Source organism: Stegastes partitus, unplaced genomic scaffold (genome assembly GCF_000690725.1).
Source record: "Stegastes partitus isolate 25-593 unplaced genomic scaffold, Stegastes_partitus-1.0.2 Scaffold56, whole genome shotgun sequence".
Taxonomy (NCBI): domain Eukaryota; kingdom Metazoa; phylum Chordata; class Actinopteri; family Pomacentridae; genus Stegastes; species Stegastes partitus.
The window spans coordinates 970,493-991,334 of NW_007577787.1; the positions used below are offsets into that span (position 1 = coordinate 970,493).

A 20,842-nucleotide genomic window follows, 5' to 3' on the forward strand; every position below is an offset into this window, starting at 1 on the left:
TTTTGTTGTTGTTGTTGTTGTTATTTACATAGCTTGAAGGAGTTGCTTTCTATCCTGCTTTTAAAAATCTGCAGTCACACAGACAGAAGTTACCTCTGGGTTAACAGCTTTGACTCATGCTGACCAGAGCTCCTTGTGTGGAAAGTTGCTTTTCATTGCAGCCTGCCTATTTTTTATTTTTTTATTTTTTCTCCCACATCACCATGTATGTCTTTTTTTTGTTTTATTTCTAGATGACATTGAGGATACCTTAGCAGGACTGTGAGCTTTGGCCATCATTTTTTGCAGAGAGAAAGAGGGAGAGAGGAAAGAAAAATGCATCTTTGGATTCCGTATGTTTTGCTAAGTGCAACATCAGTATGCACTGTTGAGGTGTTTGGCCATTATGGAGAAATATGTCAAGGACTGTGTGCCTGTGAGGAGAGAGAAGGGATACTTACGGTGAGCTGTGAAAACAGAGGGATTGGAAGTGTCTCAGACGTAAGCCCCGTGTACTCCCCCCAATATCATCTGCTGCTCACTGGGAATCTTTTGAAAAAGCTATCTGCCAATGATTTTATTGAGTTCAAAGGACTAACAATATTACATCTGGGAAATAATGAAATATCTGATGTCGAAGCGGGAGCTTTTAACGGACTACAGGGATTGAAACGATTACATCTCAACAATAACAAAATTGATGCCTTGAAGGAAGAGTTTTTCTTTGGCCTTGAAAGTCTGGAATATCTACAGATTGATTACAACTATATCACTCATGTGGTGCCAAATGCCTTCAGCAGACTTCGACATCTGGAGGTCCTGATTCTAAATGACAATTTAATATCGGCTCTGCCTGTAAACATTTTCCAGTATGTACCATTGACTCATTTAGACTTAAGGGGGAATCAGCTCAAAGTCCTCCCCTACTCGGGTCTGCTGGAGCACATGAACAGCGTTGTGGAGTTACAGCTGGAGGAGAATCCGTGGAACTGCTCCTGCGAGTTGATTGCTCTCAAAACGTGGCTCGAGAGCATATCATACACAGCTCTTGTCGGCGATGTTGTGTGTGAGTTCCCCTTTCGGCTTCACGGGAGAGATCTTGATGAGGTTTCAAAACAAGAGTTGTGCCCGAGGAGAGCCATCGCTGAATATGAGATGCCGCCCCTGCCACATTTGAGCACCGATGCATACTATAGGACCACGCCAGCTCTCGTTACAGCATCCTTCACCTCATCTGGGATTGCGCGGTCCTCATCAAGACCCACTAAGGGACCACGCCAGTCAGCCAAACTAAAATCGAGACCCACCGCTCGAGTCCCATCGAACAAACCACAAAATTATGGCCAAATTGTTTCATATCAGACCAAATCGCCTGTGCCTTTAGACTGCCCGACTGCCTGCACCTGCAATCTTCAAATTTCCGACCTTGGCCTGAATGTGAACTGCCAGGAGCGAAAGATTGAGCTGATCTCTGACCTAAATCCCAAACCTTACAATCCCAAAAAGATGTATCTCACAGGGAATTACATAACAGTGGTGCATAGGTCAGATTTTATTGAGGCAACTGGATTAGATTTGCTTCATCTTGGTAACAATCGAATAGCTCGTGTCCATGACCGAGCTTTTGGCGATTTGACACATCTACGAAGACTATACCTTAACGGGAATTTGATAGACCATCTTACAGCTGATATGTTTTATGGATTAGATAGCCTACAGTTCTTGTATTTAGAATATAATGTCATTAAAGAGGTGACCTCTGACACCTTTCACTATCTACCCAAACTTCAGCTTCTTTTTCTGAACAACAACCTCTTGAAAACCTTACCAGAGGGAACTTTTATTGGCCTGACATTAGCCAGACTAAATCTCCGCAACAACCATCTGCGATATCTGCCAGTCAGCGGTGTACTAGATCAGCTTACTGCACTGGTACAAGTTGATTTGTTTGAGAATCCCTGGGATTGCTCTTGCAGCATACTGGAGCTGAAGATGTGGCTCGAGCAGCTTAGCACTGGCACAGTTGTAAACAATGTCATATGTGGATCCCCCAAGAAACTCGCTGGAGAGGATATGAGATACATTAAGACAACTAATTTCTGCCCTAATAACTCTGATATACTTGCCTCCATGATACCACCCTCTGAAGAATCCTTTCCTGGCAGCACTATCACCATAGAAACATCCTTGGACTCTGACACTCAATACGGCACTATTCCTTTATCGGTGATGATTCTTGCCCTTCTCCTCATGTTCATTATGTCTGTGTTTGTGGCTGCGGGGTTGTTTGTGGCAATGAAAAAGAGACGTCAAAAGAGTCAAAACGAGCAGAACAACTCCATGAACGCTTGCATCAGCTCTCTCAACATGGAATATGGCCTTTACAAAAAGGGATCCATCCCCAAAGTGAGAACATCTTCTGGACATGTGTACGAGTACATCCCACCTCCCACCGAATCCACGTGCAGAAATACTGCACACACGCCGACGGACAACAAATCAGTGGATGGATTTAGAGACTTTGATGAGTTGAGCGGCACTTTTCTGGGTAACTCAGATGAAGAGGCAGCCAGTAATGTAATAAGCTCAGAATACAGTGCCACTACTCCAGAGCCTCTTAACAAGCCCTCCACCCCTCACCAAGATGATCCGTGCTACTACAGAGACGTACTCGAGCCTGACAAGCATAGGCGCTACAGCAATACACTACCATGCAGGCATACAGCACATTCATCGAATCAGTATACCTCAGACTTTGATGCAAGGCATCAATACGTTCACCCCGACAGAATACAACAGACAATACTCTATTGTACAGCACCAAGTACTGTTTATGTGGAACCCAACAGGAGCGAGTACTGGGAACTGAAAGCAAAGCTTCATATTGATCCGGATTACCTTGAGGTTCTTGAAAAACGAACTACATTTACACAGTTTTGAGAGACTTGACCTGCAGGTGATCAGAGTGGACGCATTCGTGTGATGTATCCATTTGAATCAGGAATCACAACATGTTTAAAAAGAAAATGTAAAAAAAAAAGAAAAAAAAAAACAGGCATCATTATTTTCTCAACTTAGTACAGTGCATTGTAAGCTACAGTTTCCGGGAATCACGCTTTACAGAAGTGAGTAATAAAGGGGGACACTGCTCATTTTAAAAGTATCACTTAACACTTTATCCCAGGGCTGTTCAACACATTGGTTTAAATTTGTAAATATGAACAGGCAAGCGCAGATTCAGGGCTCTTATGACTCATCCTATCATAAAATACGTCCTGCAGCTGTATCATTCACAATAATGCCAGGCTGAGCTTTAACTCTCAAATTAGCTGCATTTTACGAGTGTTAATGAACCATGCAGACGATGTGTTCTTGTCCTAAAATAAACCAGGTTCTCTTTACAGACACATGCAGGGCTGCCAGTTGTGTCTTTATAAATGTAGTCAAAGTGAAAGTCGCACGTGGGACTGAATCAGATTTATACCACCAAGTAGATTCATCACTGACCTGGGTGTTGACCTGTATGAGGGTGTTTCTGTTGGGAAACTGTGCTCCAGTGAAAAGATGGCGGGAGACACATTCAGTTTGACAGCTTGTCCTCCAGGACGCACAGCTCTGGGATGAAAATATGAAATGCATTAGCTCATGAAATCAATCTAATGTAATATCTCAAACCAGAGATTATGAGACCAGAAAATCTCTGCTCTCTCTCTGGCTCTTTTTTCAGATTTGGAAAAGAATACTAATAGTAATGACAATAATGAATATCCTAAAGCTATATTGTAGTAGAGTAGAGCATACTTTGTGGCAGCCTCCCCATCTCCAAATCAACAGCACTTGTAGATCATGGACACATGTTGCACTTATGTTCTGTTCAAATCAATGTGTTGTAACTGTACTCAAAAATGTTGTAACTAAAAGATATAATCACAGCTGTATTCAGATGTATTGTAACGGAAAGAAAATTAGGAGCTTTAACTTTTTGTTTGATATGTCACAAATGCAGTCCCTGGCTTTTTACATCAACCTTTATTATTATTTACTTGTACCACAACCAAAGCAATCCACAGAAGAGAGAAATATGCAAACTTTGACACCCACAGGGTACATCAAACAAAATCCTGTGAAATAATGCACCTGTGCAACCTGTTTCTTTCATGATATATGTCTGAATCTACAATTGCATTCCTGTTACAACACATTTGAGGAGTTAAAATACAATAAGAGTCCACTCCATGTTGTTCTTCGGTTTAAACACAGTTGTGAATCTGTCTTGCCCTCAGGCCCGTATAAACATATTTTAAATGACTGCATATTTTTATACAAACAAATCTAGATATTGAGCTTTTTTTTTCTCTCTCTCTTTTATTTATTCTTTTGTTTTTCCGTTTACAAAAAGAAAAATGCACTATTGACTTCAACAGGTCAACAACGATGTCACTTTCTGAAATGCACAGCGTGGTAACGTGCATATAGCCATAGAAACAGGTTTGATACATGCATACATGAAGGGTACATATGTAAAAAGAAAGAAAAAAAACTCTTGCACTATGCATAGACATAAATTATACTTGGACAATCTGTACAAAACGCCCACTGCTCATCCCCTCAGCCACCACCCTGACTTGCATAAACATGATATTTAATAATACTATCACATCTCATAAGCCCTCATTTGGAATTTAACACACATGAATATTTAGAGGTACTTTTGTACCACATTTTGGATAATTCATTTATTCTAAAGTTCATATATTTTTAATCACGTGTGTTTTTAGGGGAATACTGAGTGGATTTGTGTGTATTGCATTAGAGATAAAGCACTGTCTCATCACTTGGCATTGTTTGTATCGTCTTTTTTTTGGTTCGGGGTCATATGAAATCAGGCAATTCGGCTGCAATTAGCAGTCTGCGTTTTTCTCTCCTCACAGAGAGGGATTGATAGGTAGTGTAACACGTGTGTAAGGATGTGCAAGAGCTTTCGCTGTGAGATTGAAAAGCACAACAAACGAATGCAAAATTTGAATGGATGGAGTCGTCTTTATGCAGAAAAAATAAAAAAAGTTCTATGCTCTAAAGGAAACTATAAGCACATCATCCAGTCATAATGCAGTCTAACCAATTTCTAGGTCAATAGTGTAAGCCAAGAAATGTGACTTTCCCTGAGAGTTTAATACACAGAGCAAATTCACATGATATGCAGTATTATGCACTGAACCTGTCATCTTAACTCAGTTAATTAGAGGTAATGGTGTATCTGGACCCTGTCTGCATGTCACCGAGTATTACACTGCAGCATTAGTCACGCTGTTTACCAAGGATACAGTCCTGGTTTGTTGCCTTTCACATGTTCAGAGTCATTTTTGTGCTTATTTTGTCACTTGACCTGTTTTTTGCTTTTTGGAAACTCATCAGAGCAAATGAAGTAAAACTCTCCACAGTGAAGCATGACGTGTACCTGCACAGGTTTGTTTTCAATCAATGTGATGCTGTGAAGTTAGTGGTGAAAACACTGTAAACCTGCGACAGACCGATGCACATAAAAATGTTTTTATTGTGAACAGTGGCTGGCATTTAGTTGATTGTTTCATCTCTCAAGTTGATCATTCTTTTCTTTTAACTGTGTCGTAAATTTTGTACATCCAATCTAATGCAACAGATGAGTGAACAGTGACTTACAAAAGGGCGAGTAATGTGGTCAAGGTAGTATTCAGAGGAAGATTCCACACTGTATGTTTTTTTTTAACTTATTTATTATGAAGTTTCTCTCAATTTCTAGAATTTTGCAAAGACAACTGTGTAATGGAAAGACAGTATGTACTGTATATAACAGAAATCTGTAATGTGTTTTCTCTTCCAGATTTTTGTAATCACTGCCAAATGCAGGTTTATTTTTTTTGTCACACACGAGACAACAAGTACTGATAATCCAAAAACATGTGAAGCTGAAAATGTGACTGTCCTGTGTATATGTGCAAATGTTTAATTTGCAAAGAAGAAGAGGTGAAGTCAGTGTCTTATTCTTATATCAGCTCTTACACTTGCTTTGGTTTGTTTCATTGGATTTTCATATGAAACGGTACTTTTCTGTGTCAACCTCTGATTTGTAAATAGAACACTTCATCAGCATTTTCATGCAAACCTGCACCATCTTTCAGAAGCAAAAAAAAAAAACAACAAAAAAAAAACCTGGTCTCTTTTTGCAGAAACACAGTACAACTAGGAATATGTGGGGTAAATATATCTACAATGTGCTGTTTCTTTAGTTGTTAGCTAATGAATAAAAGATATGCCTACATTTGACACACTGTTGTATTTGTCTTCCCTTCACCCTCTCGAAACCGCTGCCGTAAATGTCATGGTGCACAGGAAGGACAGATTTTAAAATGCTGCACAAAAAAAGCCTTTGGCATTTTTTCTTTTGGGACGCAACTAAAATTCTAGTACCTAATCCAAATGTTCAGATCAAGCCACTGTCAAAGTTTTATTTAGACAAATGGGAAATAATGAGGAGGGCTGCGTTACATAATGGACGGCAAAATGGCATAGTTAGTGTGATGATGATTGATGATGCTTCAGTTTCACTCGGTTTGACTCAACTACGCTTTGACTAAAAACTTAAATTGTCAGTTATGTCATGTATAAATGAAATGCTTATCTGATGCCCCGAGTGCTCAAACATCTGCACGAATAGCAGTGGCTGCGCAGGCCTCGGGCGGTGTTACAAAACTGGCTGTCTTGCACATGTTTGACTCCAAAATGTTTGGTATTGAGCCTTATTGAACGTAACTACAAAAGGATGCATATGCGGCGTAAGCTCTGAAGTGTTTAATGCTGGAATAAGTAGACGTGACCTTACTGTAACTCTCTTATATGAGCACATCTGCATGCTTATGCTAGCAGACACAGAAACTATACTCTTTGCAGAAATAGCTTTCTGGAAGCCCGGTATCCATGGAAACATCCAATTACCTGACACAGAAAAACAATCTAGAGCACGAAGGACGACGCCACCGCTGAGTTTGAATCTGTAACTTATATTTTCGAGTTATAGGAAACTGCTGTCCTTTGCATAACCCTAAACTGCAAACATTATGCATAAAAGACAAAAGGAATCTCTCTGTGTATTATATTTAGGCATAACCGATAGAAAATAAAAGGATCTGTCTGGAAAGTGTCAATTTTAATAAGACATCTAAACATGGATCACCTTTGACTCACTCATTCATTTGTCAGATTGATAATGTTATGTTGCTTAGCAGCTTGAAGACCCCTGTTTTGCTAGGCAGAGGGAAATTAGGGCAGATCTGCATTATGTAAGCTTGAAGAGATGTGTCAGGCTGTGTGAAGACAGCATATGACTGTAAGCAGTCACCAAAAGGAGGAAAACCTTTACTATCTTCCATCCGGCGAGCGAACGCAGCAGAAATATGACTGATTCAAACCGCCTTGATATTTCTTTCATTGAGGAGGGCAGAAAGGAATCTCTCGTCTGTCAACATATGTATGGTTTCCAGTTGTTAGTCTCAGAGTGTTTCCGTCCCTGAAGATTTTTCAGCCCTCTGTTTCCCCGTGCAGCCACGTTCCCTTTCTCTCTCTCTCTCTCTCACTTTCTATGTGTATGTGTAATGTGTGTGTGTCTGGGCGCATAAATTATTGACTCAGAGTGTATTCATGCTCGCCTCAAGGACTTCAGCCAGCCAGCATGGCAATACCTTTATGCTCTCTTTTAGTCTTCTATCAGTTTTGTCTGAAAAAATCTTCAAACAACTCACAGTCTAACTAAAAGTCTTCAGAAATAATTGATGCGTTACATCTTCAGCATAAACTGACATTTATCGGTGTCCAGTGTGCTTGTTAATAATGTACATCAGGGTCAAGTCTATTGTTTTAGACCAATTTGAAAAGAAATGGCTGGAACGGGGGTGGTATTTACAAACCCAGAAAACAGGGATTTAGATTCGGTGACTGTTAAGTTTTTCCAGTTTATTACTACAACTGGAAACAGTGCGCGTGCGACACACTAATATGTATGAGGGCTTATCCAGGCTTATGACTGCCAACCTGAGAAAAGTGACAAAATCCTGCCTCATCCTCCCATTTACGGCGCTAATGCTAAACATGAGAATGATATTTCGCATCAAGAAAAGAGAAAAGCTTTGGCAATAGGCAAAATAAAATGCTATGTTGTGACTACAGTGATTTGGTGTTTATAAGAGGCTTTCGTAGCTCTCGAGCGCTCTGTATAACAATGTCAAACTGTTGGCTGTAATATCATTCGCAGATTTCTCTGCCAGCGTCGAGACAAATTAATAATATTCAGAAATGATCCACTTTGGATATTGTGTTTTTCCTCCTTCAATCACGAGCATACTGTGAAGCCCTGCAGAGTCACTCATCTCGCATTAACCTCTGTCTCCCGCCCTCGTTTTTTTTATCAGTCCCTTTTTTTTTTTTCCTCATCACGCTTTTATCACGACGTCTTTCTCCTGGCCTGAAGTGTCACTATAACCGCTATTAAGATCTGGGCGCGCTTGTTCGACCTGTAATCTATAGTGACAACAAGCAGGCCCGGACGGACGGCACACACCGCATTTGCGACGCATTAAGTCGTTTTTGTTTGCTTCGTGGCGGATTTGTTTATACATGCAGCAGCACCAGCGTGAACCACTAAAGCAGTGTCTCCCACTGATTTGAAAAAGATGCGACCTGAAAGGGCCCTGTTTGTGTTTCCTCATTCAGTTGAGAGAGAGAGAGAGAGAGAGAGAGAGGAGAGACACAAATCTCACTACAAAGAAGCAGCCGTGCCTGAGCAATAATGGTATAACTCAACATCTACGACATTTGTGAAAAGGGCACGGAGCAAGAGGCAGCTGACCGTTTGAACAAAACTATAGGGTCTGTATTCGCAAACTATTTCAAGTCACATTTCACATATTACTTCATCAAACCTTTTCTTTTAAGGAGTCACATCAGAGGCAGATAAATCAGACTTGGCTGTGAAGCTGCTGAATGAAGCGCTGTGATGTGTGAGTGGACTATTACAGATTGCCCTTGTGCCGTGGCAGCCCGGATTTAAATGCAGCCGCCGCTTCACTGTTGCATATTTCCTTCATCTCTCTCCCGAGCATCTCGTAAAATCAAAGCGACAGCTGAGGGGAAGGTGGCTAACCGCTCGCCTGCGAATGTTCAAATGTTGAGATTGTTCTGACGAAAAGCAGTAAATCTGATTGAGCGGGTCCGCAGGAGGAGAGGCTGAATGTGAAAATTACACCCCTCGCATATTTCCTCAAGGGCAGGTTAAAAAGAAGTTACAAAGTGGACTTAATCATGAGTTTATGTAACACTGCTTCAGATCTGTATTCCCTCTAACAGGCGAACATGAAACACTAACTGTAAACCTCACAGTGTGGTGTTTTGCATCAGATTAATGATCAGCGGAGGTGATAACGGCTACAGCAAGCATAAAAAAATCAGTTTAAAGAAGCGCTATTCGAGGATCTTAAGGGAAACTTTGGAAAAGATTTCTCACCTTCTCAGACCTGAGAGCGAATCACACATACACAAGACATAGGAGGGATCAAATCACAATTGGATTTGTACGTATTTCTTGCTGTATGTGTTCACTTTTTTCTGGAAGAGATTTGATGTGAATTCCCAAAACGCCGATCGTAACCCTCGAAATTCTGGTTGAGCACACTCCAGCAAATACCAGCCGGCTCCAAGGCCTCTTATCTCAGCGTTGTGCTCAGAGGTACAGTAGCTGTAGATGTGTGCGTTCATGTGTTTTAAAAGCGGTTTGTGTGGTGCACCTTTGCTGTTGACAGTAAAGTCCCTTTACTGCCTTTATCTGGTGTAAAGTGGAGGAGCGGGGGACTTATAATTTCCTCTCTTCTTCACAGACTCCTGTCGTGTTTGACTATAACGAAGCCGCAAAGAAGCGCTCAGGCGATACAAGCAAGGGCAATAAACATGTTAATCTTTTTTGGAATTGCAATATTCTTGCCCCGGCGCAATGTCAGATAAATGATGCAACACCTCCTGAGCTGCTAAGGATTCAGTCTCTTGCTCAAGGACACTGCAGTAGAAGAGACACTAGAGGTGACAGGAGAACCTACTGTGGCCCTCATCGCCACACGTCCTTTTGGCATCTGGTTCAGTAATTTCACAGCAGGCATGGTTTTAAAAAAAAAAAACCGCAGCACACACCCTGGCATGTCTCGCACAGGCTATTGTCCACTTTAATCACTGTTCTCTTTGAGATGTTTTATAGAAAAATGTAAATACCTTCAAGATATTCTCCTGTTTCCTTATTTTTTTTGCCCGTTCTTATTCCTACGTTGCCGTTCATAAGCCACCCTGCTACAAATTAATTCAAGCACCGCTGTGAAATTAGGCCACTTTTCCCGGTCATCCTGTTTAACAGCGTGACTCAGCGCGTCTCAGGAAGTCGGATATTTAAGCAAACATTAAAAAAAAACACCGAAAGAAAGTTGGTGGCAACTCAGACGCTATTACATTTAAACTTGAAGAGAACTTTTTTAAGCAGCGTATAGTTCAAGGCATAGCGAGATTCTCATGTCATCCTCGACTCTCGTGACAGGCTGAGGGTGTGCTGTGGTTCCTAAAAGCACTTTTCTGTGTTTCTGTCTCTCTTCCCTGTGAGTATCCTTGTGGGATTTACAACAAGCTACAATGGATCTAGACAGATGGCAAGGTGGGGGTGTTGGGTAACCATCTTCTGAACCCCGGGGAGTAGCGCCATATACAAGCTGTCAAACAAATGTCTTCACTCTGAGTTTTATTTGTTATCATATAATGAGATCCCGACTTTGATGTTCATTTTCTACAATTGTTCAGACATCCAAAAGCACTGTGAATACAGTGTTGTTTTTTGCCATATTGTTAGTTCTTGTTAAGAAGTTTACGCATATACTCCCTTGTTAATTATATTTTTGTTGTGCCAGCAGCCTCTTCCTATCCTCCGTGAATGCAGCAGGGCAACAAGGCCATCAGGAATTTCCATAAAGTAAAGTAGCAAATAGGTCATGAATAACATTAATATTCAAAAAGCAGCACTTCAAAGAGTGGTAACCCAATGCCTCAGCATTAACTACATTTGACCATTCATATCTTTCCTCATTAACTACGCCGAGAAGCATTATTTGCTGAAGGCTGTGTACTGTAGGCTGGTGGCGAGTGCATCAAAACAGTTCTTTCAAGTTCTTCCCTTGTGTTAAGTATCGTGCAGCTCCACAAGCTTCCTAACAAGGGAAGAGACTGAGATGACCTCCTGCCAGAATGTGTCAGCTCTGGTAACACTGATGAAGCGCGTAACAATTTATGTAAGACACAACTTCGGTTGTTTACTGTTGACTGGATAATTGACAGGCTATTGTTGGTTGACTGCCAAGATTTCCCACATTTCTCAAGAGACGTGTCAAATTTGTCCAGCCAACCACTAAAAGACTTCACCGGTTTTGACAGGGATTGTTTCGTTTTTTTGACAAAAAAAGTATGCCTTTAGAATAATTTGAAAGATGTCATAATAGCATAAACAACACAACAAATAGCAGCTTTAAAAAATGTGTCAAGTTCTTTTAAAGAGTCTAACCTTCTTGCAGCATGTGCCTCTAACCTCAAAGTTGTACTTTTTGTAGTCTGTCAGTCATGTGTTGGTTAAGTTTTGCCGGATATAAACATGTTCATCGTTAACTAAAAATATCTAGCAGAAGAAAAAAAAATGAACAGGACTGTATAACAGGCGGATAATTAACTTAAAAAAAAAAAAAACACACTGATGCGGTAACACGTTAATATTAGACTTCGGGGGTTGTTGCTCTAATCTGACACGATTTTAGCTGTCACATGCTAACGTGTCTCTGAATGGGGTAAAATATGGTCCTTGAACTAACCACGCATCAATGTGAAATTTGTGTTAAATTTTAATGACATGGTGGGCCGCTGTGGCTCAGGTGGCGGAGTGGGTTGTCTGAGGTTGTGGGTTTGGTCCCCAGCCCTGCCACATGCCCAAGTGTCCCTGAGGACGCTGTGAACCCTAAGTTGCTCCCGATGGCAGGCGAGCACCTTGTGTGGCAGCGACACAACCGCTAGTGTGTGAGTGTGTGAATGGGAAACACTGCAAAGCACTGTAAGTACCGCTAGGGTAGAAAAGCACCATGTAAGTGCAAAACATGGCAAAAAAAAAAAACTGCACATTGTTAGTGTAAGTTGATGCTTTAACACAGCATTATTAATTTTTGTGTAAACTGTCCTGATTGAAGCTGTAAGATGACTCTGTGTCCTGAGCTTAGCACCATTTTAACACGGCTCAGTGGGCATACTAATTGAATTATTAAAATCAAAATTAGGAATACCATCATCCACAGCATTTCCCATTCAAAATTGCTTGGGAGAGCATGGGGCAGAGCTGTTTAAAATAGCGAGGCTGACAGAATTGTCAACTTTCATCTCTCACTGCAAAAAAAAAAAAAAGCGCTCTATGACGACTGAACACTTTAGTGTAGCAAGCTCAATTTTCATGGACATAATGCTGACTGTGGCTTGCCTCAGTGATTCCTGTTGAAACCCACAAGTTTGACTGGGTAGGTTATATAAAAATAAGAATACAGAGCCATCACAAAAGGTCCTATTAGATTTCAAAATCATATTGTCTGGTCTTATTATCGTCATACCTATTAGAGGTATTTCATTACAAAGCTCTCTAGTGCTCTCTAAACTGGAGCTTTTGGGGGTTGCCTCCAACAGAAAAGCTTTCTCTTTAACATGAAACTCAAAATACTATTCTTAGAAACAAAATGCTGAATATTTACTATTAATGGACACATTCATTTTTAGTTATTACTTTGAATTACAAAAATGCTGCTAAGAAAACTGCTTCAATTAATTGTGCAGGAAGTGGTTGCTCAACAACTCTATCATAATGCTTCACCTGCTGGCCTGCCGGTTGCCTGAATCCAGCTCTGCAAAGCTCCAACTCTCTCCCCTCTTTCTCTCTTTCTCTCTGTTCAAATTGCCTCCCTTTTGGACGGCGGCTTCTTTCATATAGCTGCCAATTATCTGGCAAAGATTGGTTCATGTGATAGCATAGTACAAGGCAATACTGTTCGATATGATACAAATGCGACCGTCTGCGCATTGTTTGGAGGCATACGCGGAGATTGTTATTCGCATTGAATCCCCAATAATCATACTAGTTGCCATTAATCATGTCCACAGTCACAACAAAAGACTCTCCCAGTGCTCTCAGACAATGCCAACGGAACCAAGCTTGGACTGGTTGCTACGGCGTCACGTGGCAGAGGGGGGGCATATGGCACCATTTTATTTATATATTTATTTATTTATTTCAAGCTCTGGGCTGCCCCCCTCCCATCTCTGTATCCCACAGAGGCATGCCTATCAAAAAGTTGCAGCAAATTATCATTATTATGATTTTCCTCCAGAGGGACAGCTCAGCCAAAAGAGGGCAAATGGGCTGCTGCTCGGGCAACTTTAGCCCAGCCTTGTGCACATCCCTGTCCTTGCATAAAAATGAGACATTCTCAGTCTTGCACATAGTGAAGACATGAATATTTATCATCACTGTCATGTTTCCAATTTCACTTCAGGCTGGAGCAAAAATGTGTATAATGAAATGATAAGGAATATAATTCTGAGATGTGTTTTTACCTTCTCTAGTGGCACGGCTGTATGAAGGTAATGTCTGTCACTCCATCTGTGCATCAGTCCACCGCTTTGATCCAGGCTGAAATATTTCAACAACTAGTGGATGGATTATTATGTAAAATTGTTTGGACGTTCGTTTGATCCAAAAGATTTGCAACTTTTCTTGTAGCATTAGTGTCAGAATGTCATAATGTGTGTTGACTGGACTGCCATTAAATTTGAGGGCAACATGCATTGTGATGACTTAGCAAATATTAGCATGATAACACAATGAGATATGATGGTGAATATGATGCATATTGTACATGTTAAATCTGTTAGCATTGCCATGTGTTAGCATGTTGCCAGACTTACAGAGCTGCTACAGCTACACACCCATCAGACACAACATTAAACCGCTGAAAAGAGAAGTGAGTAACACTGATCATCTCATTATAATCTAATGTTCTGATGAAAACCCTTTCTGGCATCCATGTAGGGTGACCAAATGCCCTGTTATCCTAACACATGTCCTGTTTTCACATCCTGTCCATAGACTGTATAAAAGATGGACGTAGCAACCGGCCCTGAAAAATGAAGCCAAATCGGAAGTGTCAAAAACCTGCAATATCACTACGTCCACTAGCTGCTGGCTCCAAAAAACCCTGGCTCCCATGGACTTGAATTGGAAAAGAAGTGATCACAGATCACAAAATACTGCATTCCTACAGCTCAGGATTTTTTTCTTATTAGTTTTTATAGTCAAATCCAGAGATCAGGTGGCCAATCTGAAAATAAATCAATACTGAATTTTTAAAAAATCGTCAACATTTTGCGGGGCAAGGGGTGTGGCTGGCTTGATTGACAGTCAGCAGCGACGATGCAGACGAAGCGAGCAGAAGGCGGTAAATGTGGGCGGGCAGAGAGGGCCTGCCTCTCAATCCGTCTGACCAATCGCTGCTCCCATGGCGCCGCCCCCCCTCCGACGATTTTTGCGTCACTGGCTCCAAAAATCCAAGACGTCAACCAGGAAGTAGCAAAACCCTGGCTGTGTCCGAAATCACTCCCTATGCCCTACATAGTGCACTATATAGGGTGCACACCATTTTGTAGGGGTGTCCGAATGTTAAGTTACAAATGTTACACCCTATATAGTGCACTTAAAATATCCCACAATGCACCGTAAAAAGTAATGTACAGCTGATGGTCACTAACCGAGCAATATGGACCGTCATGCACTGCGCGAAAGGAAATGGAAATGGAGATGAACGAGAGCGCGGAAAAATTCCCGTTTGTTTTGTTAAATTTAATTTTACCCGGACAGTGAACGTTGCTAAAATTGCGGCGCTGGTTTGTGATTTGGACATACAACACCACTTTATGTAAATTGCTTTTAGTTACTGGATCCTGAAGAAACGCTCTCTCATCTGGTATGTACAGCAAAATGACAATAAACTTGATTTAATTTGATTTCTTAGCTACGCAATAAACTGTTAATTTGATGTGTTTGTACTACGCTGTTGCAGCACAAATCGCGGCTGGCGAGCAACGTAATTAATAGCTCGAGTAGTGTTGGAAATGTTACTTTGCCGAGGTGCTCCCTATATAGTGCACTATATAGTGATCACTATATAGTGCACTATATAGTGATCACTATATAGTGATCACTATATAGTGAGTAGGGAGTGAGTGGGTGATTTCGGACACAGCCCCTGACTTCATTTTCTCAGAGCAGAAACCAACGGGTGACGTCACGGTAGCTACGTCCATCTTTTATACAGTCTATGATCCTGTCCTGGCCGTCCTGGTTGTTTTTATTAAGTTATGAAAATGTCCTGGTTTCATCTTTGAGTAAACTTCAATTAATCAAAATATGGTCACCCTAATTCATGTGAATGTTACTTTGACTAACTATTGTTGCAAAACAAGCAAACCTACGGTAACAGCACTCCCCGATGGCTCCCAACACTGCACAAACTGCTCAGGAATGGCTTGAGGAACACAACAAAGACTCCAAGATGTTAATCTGGACACCAAACTCCCCAGATCTCATTCAATTCAAGCATCCGCCAACATACACCAGAGCAAGCCTGATGCACAAAGGCCGCAGCCCGCAACCCACAACCCACAGGACCCAAAGGATCCACTGCCAACATCCCAATGCCAGACACCACAGGACACCCCCAGAGGTCCTGTGTCCATGCCCCGACAGGTCAGAGTTGTGTTGGCAGCACAAGGGGGACTTGCACAATATTGGGCGAGTGGTTTTTAATTCTGTGGTTAACCTGTGTGGTCTTTTATCTTTTGAACCCATTTCAATATATGCTCAAAAAAAGCAAATAAAAGGATATAAAGTAGGCTACTGGCATACATGCAAATTCACACAAACAAGCAAAAAGGCAGTGGGCTCTAACCAAGCACAAAGCTAATGTCATATAGCTGAGGTCAGCACTATAACGGTTCAGAACACATGTGAAGAGAACACTGCCAATCCCTGATGAATCTGGAACACAGCTGGATCTCCTGCTGCAGATCAGCCACAGCGACTGCAAGCCCGACAGTACAGATCACATAAACAGCACAATATTCAGAGGAATATAGTCGGTAAAAAGATATGTTGGCTCGTTGAAACATTGTGCTGGGATGACCTTAAATAAAAGACAACATAAAGTCATTTTATCTGTTCATAAACCTGAAGCTAGGGACCTAACTGTGTGTGTATAACACCCAGAAAGACCTTTGTGCAATGACCGCCAGGCAGTGTGGTTGCAGGTCTGTAGATATGTTTACTGTCATAAAAGACTGTGAGCTCACCACCGCAAGCGGAGACGTGCTTCTCTACAAGGACCCTTGAAAACACAGAACATTTTTGTGAAAACACATTCAGGTGTAAAGTAAGTGATCACCCTTCTGGAAAACATGAAAAAGACAATTGCATCTTTGGTACACAAGAGTCACCTGCTGCAGCTGAGCTCGCTGTGTGTGTAGGAAAAGAATCCCTTCAGAGCTGTTTGGTGATGATACTAAATGCAGCTTCCCTGCAACTGAAACACAGTAAATGTAACCAGATGATTGGATTATTAGAAAAAATCCTTAACAATGTGTGATAACAAATCAATCTCCCACACTGGTTTATAATCTGAAACTCATAAGAATGTAAGATGAATAATTCAAAGACACTATTTTAGATTTCACAATGTCCGTTAATAATTCATCACGTATCCTGCATACTTGAAAATACCTGAGTTCTTGTGTAGCTTTACATGCATATTTATAGTATGTTTTATTTCAGAAATTCAGAACGTAACACAGCAGTCCTATGGATAAAAGCACACTAGAAAACTGAAGTGCCTTCTTGTCCCTGTTTTCTGTCAAGTTTGAGCAACGAAATAATTGGAAAAAGATTACAAGACATTCTTAATCCCAGCGTTGATTACAATCTTGATGGGTTCTTTTTCCCTGCAGGGAGATCTCTCCCACTGGATGTAAACTCCTCACCTAGCCACTGGCTACCACATCAAAGTAACATCCACTCACAGGAAAACAGTTAAGCAGGAAAAAAAAAAAGGTTGGTTGCTATAGCAACTTAAGCCACTTCTTTTATGGTTGCACACTACAATTTTGTTATTAGGACAGAGGTATATTAACTACATTAATCAAAGTAATCCCTTGTTCATACGGCACCTGCTGTGATGACTGCAGATGGCAGCGGCAGGTTTCATACAGCCCACAGTTTACAGAGTAATTATGGCAACAAAATACTGGTTCCTACTACAACTTCAGCTAATGGAAAAAAGCAATAAGGGAGCAGCACTTTGTCAGAAAATTGGAAATAAATGATGTTCTAAGCATTTCGTTAATGCGAGGCAGCTACAGGGTACAGTGCAGGAAAGAAAACTGAATTTGGGGGAAAATTGCAGTTAAAACAAGCTGGTGCTTAATGTGTAATTAAAGAGCATAAAGGGGGAAAGAAAGCAGACACACTTCATATTACACTACATACACCTGGTTTTCCTGTCTAATGCAAAACACACCACTAAATTTCACCTTATGAAGCAACAAACAAAACGGCATAGAAGAGAGTCGCTCAGATCTTACAGAAATGTCAGCGCGCTGGCTTTGACGGCGTTGCAGGGGTTTATTAAAATGTCCACTACTTCACTGTGTGATTTGGAATAAGGACAAGTCTAAAAATGTGCACCTGGCAGGCATGTTTGTCCAGAACTGCAGCCGCTCATAACAGGCACGCAGGGTCGAAAACAAACTCTCTGAAATGCATAGCGACGGAGAGCTACTCTGGTCATTCAAAGAAATGATAATAAATAAATAAAAAAAACTACCATAAAAAAGTAATTCTTTTTAAAAATTAAGAATAAGGCATGCAGGCTGCATTGTCAAGTGTTGACTTTTCTCCTCCTTTTTTACTTTTTAATCACACAGTGAGAACCAGGCGTACGTGCCCATTATTTCCAAACATATGAAGCTCTGAAGCAACCAGTTAGCAGCGTTGGTTTCTTTGTTAAATGTAGGCATCTATAGGAAGCATTTCAGTTGTAGCAGCACTTGATTAGTTGTTGACTCATACAGTAAAATTACAGTGTGGAGCCAGACTGTAGAATAAAGGATATTAGGATTTACACCTTTGTTTTTAAATAATCGGATTTTATATTACGTCAGAAACATTGTCATTAGGCTGTATATATATATAGTATGTTTTATTTACCAGTCTCTGAACATGAGATTTTTTCCCATGCATGTATGTATAAATCAAATTTACTCTACGTATATGTCCTTCTGCCCCTCTCAGGAGACTGAATTTTTATCGTACAGGAGGATGGCAACATCAAATATTCACTCTTGGATTTACCACACTCGGAATAAGAGCGTCCTTGGAAGTCTGACATCTCCTGTATAATTAAGTTGTCCGGATTAAAGCAGGAATGGAGCCTAATCAGCAGCAGGATGTGTTGATAAGCATTAAGCCACAAAGACAGAAATTATTAAAAACCCATTTCTGATCAGAAGGTCCCATAATGCATCAATCCTCTAGAATGAGGTCAGCCACTTTACATTTCCATACAGTCAGATCCATTAAATATGTGACTGCAGCTGCAGAAACCTGCACTGGCCTGGAATGTGCGAACAAAACAGTCAATGATGTCCTTCCTTCTCACAGGGAATACATGTGTGCGTTACAAGACGGATTTGAAATAGCAGTTTCTTAAAGGCGTGACATTTCTGGGTAACTTAAAATAGCTCCTATTTTTCAATCCGTCGTCTGAACGTGAGGCTTCCATGCCATGTTTTTGTTGCTGCGCCGTGACCTTTAGCCTTTGCCTTTCTTGCCTTCTTCTTTTTTTCTTGCTTCCTTTGACCTTTTGATAACTGAGCACCCATTTTAAATGTTATTTTCAGTGTGATAGCAGCACTTTGGCGGCTTGTGTAGCACAGAAAACATCCTCCTCGCGCACTATTTCTCTCAAAGTGGCCGTTAGTCATTACCTAATAGGCGGTCATGAGGTGATTCGCGAAGGCGCCGCTCTTGATTGATTTAGCTGAGTCTGCTCTGTAAACCAACCTCACAGACAACACACTGTCACCTTTTACATCTTCTGTTGTTGTTTTTTTTTTCCTTTTCTCTCACATCGCCAAGGTCATGAAATGGAAATGCTCTTCAATAATGTGCAGCAGTGCACAATGTTTTTGCAATGTCAAGGCAATGCACTGTAAAATTCATCACTTATTTATAAATAGAAGTTGGAACATTGGAAAGATTTTAAATTTCTCCAGCTCTTTCATCAGCTGTCTTCCCCAGCATGCTTCTTGATGATATAATGTGGAGAGGACAGAGAAGCGCTGGCTGCGGTGTTTTCAGACGCGTGCGTGCATGTGTGTTTGTTAGCGTGCTGCTCCGTCTCTGTAATTACCCCCTTTGCACATCTCAATACCTGATCCCCAAGTGTTTGAGATAATATAATTAATCGTTATGCAATTGTTAATACGTCACTTTAGATTTGTCTGCTAGGGTTACTAGCGTATAATTACATACTAAAATATGAATTCCCATTAAGCAGAGGATGGCTTCCGTGCGCTTAAAAGCATGTGGATGGGTTTAATTTAGGCTCAAAGGTTGGCTGTGCATTAATCTGTGGTGCGCCACTAAAGGATAATGCACCTCTTCATGTCATGAGACAGATTCTGATTATGCCGCTCGCAGTATAGTGTAATTTTATCTTTCAGTAAATACAACCTGACGACCAAAAGGCTGATCCATTGGAGCCGAGAACAGAGAGATCTTACATCAGCTTTCATGGTTGGATGTTTGTTTCAGTTCCACATCTCGCAGCGTTGCATCACCGCTTTGTGGCAGTTTGTGTTCTTTTTATGACAGCGCTAAAAATTTACAGTCACACATGTCATAAATGCAATTTTCATTTCGTCAAACAGGGGAACCGCATGTCATAAAGTGTCATTTCAACCGCTATCATTAAATATTGTCACATGCGTCTATTTGCAGAATGAACACGGCCATGTTCAGATGCGCATTTACATACATATTGTCCTACAGAAATCTATAACACCTATACTAGCTTTTAAATAGCTGACTAAACTAAACTTGGAGCCGCCTAAACAACACTGCTCTCCTTTGACATAGCTTAACATTCAAACATTTGCAAAACTAAGAAGAGTTCCAGGTTAAAATGTATAAAATACAGTGTCCCATGTGGTATAAACATGTTACTCATTCTTAGAAATTACCATAATATGTTAATCTAATGTTAATATTTTCTATGTTTCGACATCTGTCATAATTTTGATTTTTCCCTCATGTTGTATTCCCCAAGCTGGAAAAACAGATCGTTGGCAGCTCATTCGGCATTATTAATAAGCTGCTAAGCAGTGTTCTGTTTGTTTCTGAACATGTTTCAAGGACCACCATGCCACTGTATTCTTTAGACGATGACTCAATGCTCTGACAAATTTATTTAAAAAAAAAAAAAAAAAAAACTGCAAGTGCTCTGCATCCCTCTATACGTGCCTCTGGTGCACTGAGCTTTTGCTTAATGTGCCTAAAATAAGGATTGTCATTGATCCGTGCCAAAATTGCAGCTCCTGTTCTGTTCATTGCAACTGTGTCTCATCTTCGCCCATCCTGCAGAATAAGCATCTTGAATCCTGATATGTGTCAGACTGA

General features: G+C 40.8%; 1 protein-coding gene across 1 annotated transcript; it reads left to right on the forward strand.

Annotated features, from left to right (window-relative positions):
- Positions 1 to 315: 315 nt before the first annotated feature.
- Positions 316 to 2,919, forward strand: slitrk5b (SLIT and NTRK-like family, member 5b). Its single transcript, XM_008275671.1, has 2 exons — positions 316 to 1,150; positions 1,241 to 2,919. The coding sequence occupies exons 1-2, from the start codon at positions 316 to 318 to the stop codon at positions 2,917 to 2,919; spliced, it is 2,514 nt and encodes an 837-aa protein (XP_008273893.1).
- Positions 2,920 to 20,842: the final 17,923 nt, after the last annotated feature.

What these genes read in the sequence shown, in the direction of transcription:
- slitrk5b (XM_008275671.1), top strand. Translation starts at nt 316, where the DNA reads ATGCATCTTTGGATTCCGTATGTTTTGCTAAGTGCAACATCAGTATGC. An exon ending in TGAGATGCCGCCCCTGCCAC is followed by an intron (nt 1,151 to 1,240) that starts ATTTGAGCACCG and finishes CCTCATCAAGAC; the next exon opens with CCACTAAGGGACCACGCCAG.